We start from the raw sequence: 13216 nt of genomic DNA on the forward strand, positions 1-13216 counted from the left end.
AAGTGAAAGATAGCGTTCAAGCTACTTCGGAGATCAAATTTTAAGAAAAAAGGCGCACAAGTACTGAATATGATTTGCATTTCTTGGCGAAGACTTTTTAAATTTGAACCAATCGCGTCCGTAGAGCACGCCACTGATTTTTATTTAAGCTACAATACAAAAAAACTTTTTATGCTTTAATTTCTTTATACTCTAAAATTATTCTATACCAATTATATAGTCATTCCTAATTACCTGAAAACTCAGCGTTGGTGGCTGCTTTATTTACAGAAAAAAGTGGAATAGCGATTTTTATCATCTCCCACCTTGTTGATTTCTTTATTTATTTTCTTACTTTATTTGTAAATTTGTAAACAGTCTTCTTCATGAAGCAATGGAAAAGATCCTTGTGTAACCACAATCGAGTCCGCTACCAAACATTAACAATGATAAGAAAAGTGCCGGTCTCTGTCGGCGCTTAAAACATTGACCATTTTCTTCCTTTCTATGCCTCATTGAACAATGGCATTTACTGACTTTCCACCAACAGTCCGTGAGTACAAGTGACTGCGGCATTTTTTTAGAGGGCAGCATTTAAAAATATCCCCAGACACCAATAACATCCCAGGGAGACAACTAGTTAACTATGTCCACACGGCTGTTTCAAAAATTATGAGTGCTCATCAAATATAAATAAATAAAAAAAAAGAATTGTTTGTAGCTGTGGGAATGAAATAAACAATTTGGTCGTTTAAATGTTTCTCTGACAAATGTCTAGCTTTAGCAAAAACCAAAATATAAGAAATAATTTAATATAATCATTTTCTTTCTTCCTCTCCTCAAATCATTTCCTCTTCAACTCTCAAACGGAAAATAAAAACAAATATAAATTAACCTTTAAAAAAACATACAAAATGTTAAATATTAATTATATTATTTAATATCGTTTGGAGTTTGTTTTTAGGTTAGCTATCTAATATATATATTTCACTAAGAAAATTAAAGTTAAAAGTTAAATTGTTTTAAAGGTATTAAGTAATTTTTACTGTTTATATTGAATTCCCCTTTATACTTAAACATCGGTATCACGAAATAGATTGAACGTTGCATAAAACGTCCCGAAAATGCGAAATCCCATTGCTTTATTCAAAAGCTCTATTCTACATACATATATACTATTCTTGTTTGAGCCTTCGTATACAATGAGAAAATGGAGTGTCCCTCCTTATCGCTGTTAATGTTCGATGGACCTACACTAACAGAATCCTTAAGCCGGCTACACACGATCCGGCAGGACTGTCAGTTCGAACTGAACAGTCCTCCCCATACGTTCAGGCGAATATGAAATATCAGTCTCAATCATCATCAAAAAAAAACGTACGGTATGGTGTAGATTTGTTGAAAAAACGGAGCGTCCCCCTTAACATTCTTAACTGACAGTTCGACCGGAACATACACACGTTCAGGCGGACTGTTCAGTTCGAACTGACAGGCCTGCCGGATCGTGTGTAGCCGGCTTTATGGAGTGTCCAATGAAACTCACTTCTTATTTGGAAAATAATAAAATCTGGTTGGAATTCAATTTTGAAGAACGCATGTATAGAGACTTCTTATTTTTTGTGCTAGTTCTTTGATTCGACCATCGTATAGTGAATCTGCTTCTCCAGGTACCAATTTTTTTCTATCGCCTTAGTTGTTTCCTTGAAGATATAGTTTCAAGCATTTCAGCATTTTTTTTGCAAGCCTCCCTAGGTAGGGCAGCGTTTTTTGAGCGAAGCTACTATAAAACGGACCGGGGATTGAAAGGAAAATGAACAGGTACCTACACCCCTTTGTTGCGCCTATCGTGGCGGGTGGTATGGGCCTTGAAAGAGTTCCTTTTTGTGAACGTTTTCCCGCATTCTTTGCATAGAAACGATTCTGGGGGTTGCGACGGTTTCGTTCTGCGGCACCCTTTAGAGGAAATGCTAAAACCAATAACAGCGCTTAAGTTTCTGTTTGCACGAACTGTTTATACAATTTAACTTCTTCGCGAGTATCTTTACGCCGTTAATAAAATACGTTGTATCGCACCACTTAAACATATGCTCTCATGCTAAAATTAACTATGAAATTAAAAAAAAAAATTAAATAAATATTTTCATTCGTCAGTTAAACGTATCTTTCAGCGAGCTTGCCTGAATATTGCGTTCATTTGTTAAAGCTACATACAGCAGACTGCCAAACAGCGCGATAACATGAATCGGCCCATGAGTAACAATCAAATTAAGGGTAGAAAGTTGGGCTACTCTTGGTTGTTAATTGTTAACTGCGAATTAACAATATATTATAAACGGGGCAATTTGTTTTCATTGAGTTGAACAAAATAAGTTTGTTTTTTCCTTTAAGTCAGCGCCATATGAAAAACTTTTATTCCTAGTGTGATGAAAAAAAAAATTAAAAAATCGGCAGTCTAAGACTGGAAATCTAACCGTATCAGATATCAGATTGTCGAAAAATATGTATTTTGAAACGTAATCCATGACACAATTTATAAACTTTAAAAACTAAAATAATAAGGAAATTCGCAATCATTGCAGATATGATCAAGACTACATTAAGCAAATTTGATGAAAAAACCATTGAATATCTATATTGACACAGTGGATATATTGAGGTTTAATTAAATTTAAATAAAACAGAAATTGTTTTTTTTTTAATAATACTTATGGTTCACCTTTTCATTAGCAAGATAAAACATTGATATAATAAAAAAAATCTTAATGAACCGAAATGTTATCACGTTTTTTTTTTTCATGGCGAATGGATAATATCGATATGACGCTAGTTTCTAATTATGAACAACCTTTCTTAGAAGCAATTGTCGATATTTTCAAAGATAAAGGTAATTTACTCTTGCATATCTTTTTAAACAAGGTTAAATATTGTTTTATATCTGACAGTTGTCTTTCAGGTTTTATACCATGCAGAACTTTTTAAAAAGGAACTTTTTTTATATAAAAGTAAAAATAAGTTTCCCCATTACGTCAACTTAATTAGATACACTGTATTTGAATGTAAGATATACATGATGTCAAAAGTAAAAAACTGTAATTCTCCTTTATAAATCAATTTCTTTGTAAGCGCCAGTTTCAATTATCCGCATCCACAGCTTTTAATATATTCATTTCTTTTGGAATTTACTGGTTTTCCCTTCAGCAGTTCAAAGATTTTGTTTATGCCCGCCCCTTGGATGAAAATTTAACAAAGATTAGAACATGGCCTTATTTAAATTTTACTTATTAAAAACACCCAAGAATTTACAGCCTCAAGGATCGGTATGTTATTCTGAAACATCCACTTTTAATTTAGTGCGCTCGCTGCATAGCCTTGCCTTGGTGGTGGCCTAAAAGCGGTAAAAACATGTGTAAAAAAATATATAAACTCGAAGCTGCAAAAATTTTCGGAAACCTAACCTACCGAATCATTATCGCCAAATAAAGAAATGAAATCAAACACCATATTAAATTATAGCTCGTATATTCTTACACTCGTCAAACTGATACGTCAACACAAGAGAAAGACATCAGGGCTGATAGCCTTAAACGTGGGTCTTCAGGTGACTGTCCCGCCACTGCTTGGTCGTAAACGTCTTTTGACAGACGACGCACGGGAACGGCTTGATAACGTCGTGCGTGCGCATGTGTACCTTCAAGTTGTATCTGACCTTGAAAGTTTTTGCGCACACTGCGCACCTGTGGCAAGCGGTGTCGCTGTGCACCAACTTATGTTTGCTGAGCACCGATTTATGAGCGAAAGCCCTCGCACACACTGTGCACTTGAACCTTCTCTCGCCGGAATGGGTGAGCATATGAGCAGGAATATTGGCGGAGGCGCGGCCACAGACCGCACATACTACCTTACATTTGAGGTGTTTGCGGTTCTCGTGCGCGCGCAATCTACACCGTGGCACCACGTCGCCACAGTATACGCACAGCCCACGTTTGGGATTAATTTTCCTGCAAACAGATCCGTTATTTCTCCAAGATCGATTGAAATCGACCGCGACACTGGAGACCAGGTTTCTTCGCCTTCCGCCAAAATTCGACTATAAAACAGCCCACTGGCAAACCAAATTTTTTTTCTTTATAAAAAAATCAGAATGTTCGCTTTTTCGAGCACAACATGATCACCATCCTCTCATTAATTGTAACATTTTCCTGCTATGGAAAATATAAAATATTTAATTTAGTTCTTAAAGTGGCTCCAGAAATATTAGATCAGAAAATTAGCAAAATCAAAAGGTTTAATAAAATTTCCTGAAAAATTTTAAACGTACTTTAAGGTATTTTTAAAAATCAAGCAGTACAAACTTAATTTTATGCGACTACTAGTCAAAACGAATCAAAACCAACTGTAAAACATTTTCACGATTATTTTCATTATACTTTATCGCCCTCAAGTGCACAAAGAAAAGTTTATATATTTCTAAATTACAAATCCCTTTAATATAAGAATAGCAGGCTTTCCACAGCGTTAGTTAATATCACCAACAAAAACACTGAAATTCTGTTTAGAAATGTGGTGTTTTGGAAAAATGTATATCATTTATATGCTGTTAATTTTGTATGAAGAATATGTAAAAACAAAAATTTCTTTTAGCTTTTCCAAGTTCTCCAGCTTTCTAGTAATCCTGGAAACATGCCGATTAAGAGCAATACCTATTTCTAATATTTTTTGATGTGAATAAAATATAAAAATGTATAGAAATTGTTCTGCACTTTAAATTTCTCAAAATTCCTTTGGTTGAAAAAGAGGAGAGTTCGTATTTCCAAAGCGTTATTCTGACGCGTTCCAATAAGTGGGTCATTTAATTAATTGCAGAAAAAGGACATTAGTTCTAAATAACGATACCCTTCTCATGCCCAAATTTGTGTCTTGATGGTGACACGTTTCATAATTTCATGCCTTACCTTGTTGCATTGACATTTGAAATGGTAAATGAAAATATAGAATTCAATTCGTCCTAAAGAAATAGTAACCTCTTATTAAATCCAAAACTAACCTAAAATTTTAATTTTAAAATTTCCAAGATTTATTTTCATTTTTCCAAAAAAAAAATAGCGCTTGTCCCAGTCAGGACAACGACGTACGATATCAAAGAAACCGGTAAACCTAGAAATTATTGCCTGAAACGATTGCACATTCCAGTATTATAGCCGAAACAGGTATATTTGGCATTATATTGACTAAAAATAACTTAATGAAAAAAGTGATAATAGATGAAAACGGTTAAATGCCTCAAAACTTAGTAAAAATGTCTTGGAAAATTCTCGCGTTTCGAAGATAACTTTAAGAAAAAGTATACTTAAATTTAGCGTCCAAAGTTATATGGTTCTTTAGTGAATAAATTAACATTAACAAACTTAGCTTTTTATTAATTTCACGTCACGAACGTGTTTTGTTTTGTTTCAAACTAAACTTCTGGAACTTGTAAGCCCCAAATCGATCGCCTATAACTGAAAGACTTTTTGGATTATTGGAATTAAGTATCAACCATAAATATCATTTGACATCCTAAATAATAAATTGAATAACGAAAACCGGTTAATGGAAATGCCTTTTTTGTAATCTCTTAGAATAGTTTTATATAGAGCAACATAAAAAAGGTGAATTTATTTATTTTAACTTTAAAAAATACTCATTGACAAAGTTAATATTAAAAAAGCTTAGCCAAAAGTTTTAGAAATCAAGATTTCAACTACGCCCCCTAAAAATTTCAGTATTTTCTCTTGGCCGATTCACCGAATTTTAATTATCATATACCCGGTCACCCTTATGGGGAAACCCGGTACAAAAAGATATACTACAAACCAGTTTCGATGCGCAGCAAAACAAATTTAATATCAAGTTATAAAAAAAAGTAGATGGATTGAATTTGGATAACGCGCATTCTCGTTTGCCTTAGTGGCAAAATTTTTCCCAAAACACCGCCTTCGTTAAAAAAAATAGCAACATACCACGGCAAAATCGCTCGATGGTATGTATAAATAAACGTCATAAATGTAATCACAAAATGCTTTCTTTTACTACTACGAGAAGCATCCAAATCCAATCTGGTGTCTCCGGAGACAAGAATATTAAAAACGTTCGCGCTCATTGAAAGAACGGCGTCTGATTTTCCCGCAGAAAAAAAAACATACGTACCTTCTTATACCATCCCCAACAAATTTAGTCTCTCTGTTCGACCAGCAACACCTCCCTCACCCAATACTAACTCGACTCGAAATAAAAAAATGTGGTAAAAAACAGATCAAATTTTGATTTTTTAATCAAGTGGAAAATTGAGAATTACCAAGCAACCCCAAGAATGTTTACTAAAAGTTAAAATTTTCAAAAAGTATTTCTGTAACGTTTTTACATTGAAACCAGTAAAAATCAACCCACTCAAATAATTCCTCTTCCTACCCATTAAAATATATAATCCAAAACAACGATTTACAAAAACGAATGCTTTATTTCCAAGGTTCCGGGTGACACACGACGTCGCAGGTGAAGTTCGGAGACACATTTAGAGAAGGAAAGGGGTGCATCTATCTTCTTCAACGCAACAAACGACCGCAGCGATAAAATACATAACAACGATAACAAGAATTCAAAGGAGCCGGAGTTTATAACCAAAACGCCAAATTTCCTCATTTGGAACATCCCGCCGCCTAACGCCGTGACCGGGTGCGCGACGGGTTCGGCTAAATGGCCATAACTCCCATTAAACCGTTAATCCCCTAAACGCTTAACGACTAATACAGCTTAAAAACTACTACGCAGCGGTACCGCAACCAGAAAAGGCCGAAGCATTCGGCCGTACATTGTTCAAAACTTAAAATTAACGCCACTCTCTGGCGGCCGCCATGCGAAACACGCACACAAAAAATCAACCACACACACATACAGACGAGCACACTATTCGCACTGCTCCCACAACGGCAACAAAACCCCCACGCTAAAAAAAAAATGGCAGGAAAAATTGTCAAAATAGCCGCAACCGCCGCGACGTTCGGTATCCAGTATCGAGCAGTCGGCTAGCGTAAACTGTCAAAAATTCGGCAATCTACAAAACGGCGCATGCGCTAGCGCGAAATCGCGCCGGCAACAAGACACGCGTGTCCGCGCTAGTTCGAGTTTCTCGTCAAAGATGACCGAAACGAACGGGTCGAATATCTCGCAAATTGACCATTTTTCCCGCTGCCACGGTCGAGAAACGAGCGGGGACGGCAAACCGGAGACTCACGAAAACAACGATTCTCCTGAGGATTTTCCGCAGCCGTCCCACAACCCAGCCAAGGTAACGATTGTGACTATGGGAGAGGGCCGCCCCCGCACCTGTCAACGTCCTCCGCAAGCATCGGACGGCGCGAAACGAGAGAAAAGGGACGGCGCGGCCCCGCTTGCCGCATTCCAAAAACTTGGAAAGCGAGCCAGATATAGTAAAACACACAAGAGTACAGATACAAATGGGGGAGGGAGAGCGGTGACCCCGGCGACAAAAACTAATAAGCAAAATGGCGTGCGCCGTATTAATTCTTCCCGCCGGGGCTAAAAAATAAATAAACATTCGCGTTTGGGTGACCCCAATGACGTAGCGTACGCGGGAAAAATGTTTTACAACGATCGCGCTCCTGGTTCGACCTTCTACCAAAAAGAACTAAAAAGTACACTCACCTTAACCTCGAACGAATTTCCAACAAATGCGAGAAAAGAATCGTCGACGAAGAAAATGAGATCGAACCAGGCACCACGTGGTCGCGACCCAAACGCACGCGCAAAAGGGCGGGCTAGGGGGCGATAAAATAAAAAACGGGTACTCACGGTGCTTCGACGCCGTCTTTGCCGACGCCCGAGGGACCGGGTTGGTCGTCGGCACTGGTGCCGGGTACGTCGACGAAAGCGGGCTCGCGATCTTCGCCCTCGCTTTCGTCCGTCTCGTCCTCGATCTGAACAAAAAGGGGGCGGGAGGGTGGTTAAAGAGGCGGGAAACGTCGTGAGATCACGCGCTTACCTTGGTGACGGGCTCGGCGCCGTCAATGTCCTCGTCGTCGTCCGATTCCGCGGTAATACTAATTTGGGCCTTGACGGCGGCCGTTCGCCGCGCCCTCTTCGGGGGCGGTTCCTCGGACTCGTCTTTCGTTTCGGCGGCCGCAGCCGATTCCTGCAAAAACACCATGAAGAAACTCCCCGCCAAGTTCAAGTTTCTCCTTCTGTACGAGGTTGCTATATTACGACAGCCACACCTTTACAGTTGTCATGGATGATAGAAAAATCAATATATGTTGTTTCAATTTCACAGGCTTAGTATGCGGTCTACCTAAGGTTATTTGATTTGGAGAGCCCTATAGATTCCGTGAAAGTTATTTCAATTTTAATCCATGAAAATTAACTAAACAATGGCAAACTCTCTAGATAAATATTTCAAAAATTAAACTAAACTAAAAATTAAAAAAATCATTATCAAATTCATACATTACATGATTTCGACAAAAAATTAGAAACAGACAAATCGGACACTTGACAGTCTCAAAATGTTGGGATGTTATAAAGGCCAGTAATAAAAATTACGAATAATTGAAACATTCCAGGTTAGTGGGGAACCCTATTTTGCATATCACCCATAACAAGAGCCGGTGAGTGTTAAAAGTAAAGAGGCGCGACAGGATGGAAGAAATACTGAACAATTTTTGAGATAACAGTTAACTGAACCCATATAGTAAAAAAATATATATCAAACGAAAAACGTGAATGAGGCCAAAGGATTTTCTCTGAAATTTTGAAGAACCGCATTCGACGTTCGAAATAAATTTGTTATAGAACATAAATTTCATTCCAGTTGCAGTTGAACAAAGCGAAACATTTAAAGAGAACTTCCTAACCTTTAAGTAAAAACATTTATTGCAACTAGGTTTAATGCCATAGGGTAATAAAATGTAAATTTGCAATTACAGGGATAATTAAACATAGTGGACAGCTTAAAATCATATATCCCGAAGTTCACACAAATTGCAATTGTAGTTTTCTGGTAATTTAGGTTCTAAATCCTGCCTAAATTTAGTTTATATTAATTTGCATAAAATAGAAAGACCAGTTAGTTTGATTGGCATTACCACAGGTAGAATAATATAATTACACAGAATTATAATTATAGCAATCGGAAAATAACTGAGGAAAAGTAAGTATAATTCTAATTTTTAACATTAAGGCACAAGCAGGTCAACTACCGACAGTCTACCTACTACTCTGATAGTCATTGACAATCAACATAGGTAGACCCGAGGCCTATGGACTACGGCTAAGACCACTTTTTTTACACTTCAATAATGATTCATAATTCTCTGGCCACTAAGAAAGAAAGAAGGCCCCTTCAGACTTATTTCTGAAAATATTATAGAGCGGGTGTTTTAAGAAAAAAATTGAAAATCTGGAACTAAATTAAATTGGTTAACTCAGTTCTAAGTGCCTAAATATAATGAAATAATGGGGAACAAGTGTAGTCTGCATAAAACAAGAAGAATTGGAGATTTGCGATATTTTTAATGATAAATAAACAAAAGGCAGTCGTTTGCATAGATTTCGATAAGAGCAGCATGTGTTCCCCTTTCGTCTACCTATATATTTTGCCGAAAAACAGAGTCAGTGATCTTGCTTAGGAATTACTTATCTTTTAGGAAGTGCAATGTCGCGATTTTAAATGCTTGAAATTAAAGTTTAGAATATGTCACGTTTTGCGCCTCCTGCAGGATTGTCCACAATGTCCTCGACATTTGTGTAGGAATTAAAAAATATATATTTTATATTTTACTATGCTAATTGCTAAACAGAAAAGGTGCTGCAACTCACGTTTTTATTTTCTCTTAATTTATATTCTTTTTGAAATTTGGAATTGGAATTAGCCAGCCGAAAAGAAAAAAAATCAAATGAATTTAAAAAAATACTTAAAATTTGATAATACAATTTTTCAAGCTAATTTGACAACTAACCGTAATTTTAAACTGTTTCAAAATTCCCCTAAATCCTGGGGCGAGTTTCAGAGATATCCAGCATTCTACCAACCTTTTTGTTCCCTGTTTATGCACTTGGAAGCCAACTTGCATCTTAATTATAGAAAAGGATTAGTTTTAATTTGAGCATTAAACTCAAACTAGGAAATATAACAAAAATTTGGAAAAACAATTATTTTTAAGTTTTCGATTAACAATATATATTTGTACCCCGAGAAAAAAAATACTCACGCTTTCGAAAGAGTACTTGTTGTCCTGGAAATTTTGCAACATCAAGTTGGTCTCATTTTTTGCGGGGAGAGTGGTTTCGCCACTATCGTCAGTCTCTTCTTTCACTAAAGCTTCAGATTTCTGATTTGCTGCTAGCAACGTATCGTCCGCCTCCCTGACCACGCCTCCGCCGAATAGGGACAGAAGAGTTTTTTCGGCATTCGCCGACGTGTTCCAAAATTCGTAGAACATGTCAAGCTTGCACGAGCACCCGTCGCATATTTTCTTAGGTAATTTATCATCACGAGAGACCTGTAAAAATGATGCCCAAAAAAATTGTAAGTATATGGATTAAATTTTCCTCTTTTAGATAAACAAATATTCCCATTCAAATGATTAACAATGTTAAACTTCGAGCGTAATTATAATGCGCCATTATATATCTAGAGACATGCGCATATAAGACATCATATTTTTTTAACTTGGCTTCTTTAAATCCGCCTCATGAATCCGAAACAGACCAGGAAAATTGTGAAAAAAACAAAAAAGTAAACGACAACCTTCAAATATTTCTTTTTTCAAAAGTCGCGTTAGAAGATCAGCCCGCACAAAATATTCAAACAATGGTGGACGGACAAAGTAAAATGAAAAATGTCCGCCATCGTTAACGTCGTAACATTCCGAAGGTCGCACTGTATATTGATAGAGCTGAATACGCACTGGAAAATTTGTGGCCATACCCCACTTGAATCTTAAAAGGGCGAAGTACTTTTGAAAAAATCCCAAGATTCGCAAGACTTTTCAACGGATCTTACGTAAAAAAGAAACGGGACAAGAATTCCAAACGGCCACCATTTTTGTACTCCGCTTGCTATCTTTGCGCGTAAATGCGCACTCAGCATTAACGAAGAACAAAGTATTGATTTAATTACAAACAATTCCCGAAAAACATCTAACAACTGTGCGTATTCCATCCAAAAATTACGAAAAAATATCTTAATTCTTAAATCCCTATTTTATCCCGCGAATAAAACGAGACTCCACCTTTATTTTTTTTTTTGCTGCTATAAGAATGTCCCGAGGGAATCTGTAAAACATACACCTCATGAAATTGAGGCGCATTTTGTTTACTAAACAAAAGCAAAAATGATGTCAAAATTTCCAAAGTTCTGTCGAATATCATCTAGCAAAAGGAATTCAACAAAATGGCGGACGATGCCACTTACCTTTACCGGCAGGCAGGAACTAATTTTTTGGAAAATTTGCCTTATATCACCCTGTTCTTCGAAAATCGGTACATTCACTTGCTCTTTTACTAAACAGAGTCTACATAAACGCATTATTTCGCCCGGATTATCCATTTTTCCGCGGATATTTGATTAAAGTCATTGGAACTAATGCACTCCACTGCCACCACCTCAAGGACCGTTGTTGAAATGGGCAAAACGAAGCAGGAAGTGACGTGTATCGACGCTTAGCGTTAAAAATATCCGGCGCAATTTCCGTTCACGCTTGGGCGCGAAAGTTTAAATACCACATTATATCAGTTTGACTTTATTAAATTCCATTATTTTCATAAAAAAAAAGCCAAAGAGAAAATTGTGGAAAGTGATTTAAATTATTTTCGAACTGAAAAAACAATGAAATTATGGAGTTTTTTATGGACATAACATAGGAAATAACTGAAAATATACCTAATTTATTTGATTCTATAATAAATCAACATTGACGTATACTATAAAATCGAAAGGCGATATGTAATATTTTCCAACATAACATTTAAATTTTCTCTTTTGCTTCAATATAAACTGACCAAAAATATTCAATGAAATATTTTGACATTTGCCAAAGACGAATGCGTATATGCAGAGCTGTCATCGGGCTGATCTTTTGCGGGCTGGTTGTGGTTTGTTGCATAATCCATCAAAACTTAATAGTTATATTACAAAATGCTCAAGCCAGCATCGGTACCCGGCTATTTCAGAGCAGTGAGTCAAGTAGTAAGCAATCAGCTAAACACGTCTCATCAGTCCCTAGTACTAGCTAAAAAGCCAGCGGTGCATATACCATTCAATGGATCGACCCTTGTCTCGCTAGCCAGAGCGCTGCCCAATGGGAACGTAATCATCTCCTCTGGCCCTGCAGTTTCGACTCAAGTTAGATGGGCTCATACCGATATACACATCCCTGATTGGACGGAATACCGCAGGGAAAGTACTAAAAACCCCAACGTTAAAACTTCCCATAACGAAGACAACAGAAAAAATTTCACCTATCTTATGGCAGGCGGGCTAGGTGTGAGCGGCGCCTATGCCGCTAAATCTGTGGTTACCCAGTTTGTAAGTTCAATGAGCCCATCAGCTGATGTACTGGCCATGGCCAAAATTGAAGTTAAACTGGCGGATATACCTGAGGGTAAATCTGTGACCTTTAAGTGGAGAGGTATACAACACATTTGTTTTAATGATTCACATTGCTGCAATGTAATTTTTAGGTAAGCCTCTGTTCATTCGACACAGAACTCCAGAGGAGATATCTACAGAACAATCAGTGCCAGTTTCGACCCTCAGAGATCCTCAGCATGACAGCGAACGCTCCCCAAAACCCGAATGGCTTGTGGTGATAGGTGTCTGCACCCACTTGGGTTGTGTGCCAATCGCTAACGCCGGCGACTTCGGTGGGTACTATTGTCCTTGTCATGGGTCGCACTATGACGCCTCGGGGAGGATTCGTAAGGGACCGGCCCCACTTAATTTGGAAGTGCCCCCTCATGAATTTAACGAGGGGTTACTAGTTGTAGGTTAATAGATATTGAATTTATTTATGTGTAAGTGTGGTGGAGACATCTGTTAACTATTCAATAATATAATTATCGGTATTATGCTTGTTATTTAAATCCCTGGCCTGTTTCCCGAATGCCCAAAATGGGGAAGTTGACTAACAGTATTAAACAAAAGTAACGTTGCAGCCCATTGTTTTCAAACAATGTACATGCT

General features: G+C 37.3%; 2 protein-coding genes across 2 annotated transcripts in view; one reads left to right on the top strand and one right to left on the bottom strand.

Annotated features, from left to right (window-relative positions):
* The window catches only part of LOC132698693 (zinc finger protein 91-like), a 90203-nt gene extending 78547 nt beyond the window's left edge, over positions 1-11656 (bottom strand). Inside the window, exons 1-4 of the mRNA XM_060664887.1 lie at positions 11447-11656; positions 10242-10532; positions 8018-8167; positions 7828-7952 (exon numbers count right to left, since the gene is read on the bottom strand). Of these exons, the coding sequence (XP_060520870.1) occupies positions 7828-7952; positions 8018-8167; positions 10242-10532; positions 11447-11581 (701 nt within the window). The 5' untranslated portion in view covers positions 11582-11656. The remainder of the gene's footprint in view (positions 1-7827; positions 7953-8017; positions 8168-10241; positions 10533-11446) is intronic.
* Positions 11657-12070: 414 nt separating this feature from the next.
* Positions 12071-13101, top strand: LOC132697947 (cytochrome b-c1 complex subunit Rieske, mitochondrial-like). Its single transcript, XM_060663737.1, has 2 exons — positions 12071-12662; positions 12715-13101. The coding sequence occupies exons 1-2, from the start codon at positions 12170-12172 to the stop codon at positions 13023-13025; spliced, it is 804 nt and encodes a 267-aa protein (XP_060519720.1). The 5' UTR covers positions 12071-12169; the 3' UTR covers positions 13026-13101.
* The last annotated feature ends 115 nt before the right edge of the window (positions 13102-13216 follow it).

The sequence above is a fragment of the Cylas formicarius genome, unplaced genomic scaffold (assembly GCF_029955315.1).
Source record: "Cylas formicarius isolate icCylForm1 unplaced genomic scaffold, icCylForm1.1 PGA_scaffold_2__14_contigs__length_35257938, whole genome shotgun sequence".
NCBI lineage: Eukaryota > Metazoa > Arthropoda > Insecta > Coleoptera > Brentidae > Cylas > Cylas formicarius.

What these genes read in the sequence shown, in the direction of transcription:
- LOC132697947 (XM_060663737.1), top strand. Translation starts at nt 12,170, where the DNA reads ATGCTCAAGCCAGCATCGGTACCCGGCTATTTCAGAGCAGTGAGTCAA. An exon ending in TGTGACCTTTAAGTGGAGAG is followed by an intron (nt 12,663 to 12,714) that starts GTATACAACACA and finishes TGTAATTTTTAG; the next exon opens with GTAAGCCTCTGTTCATTCGA.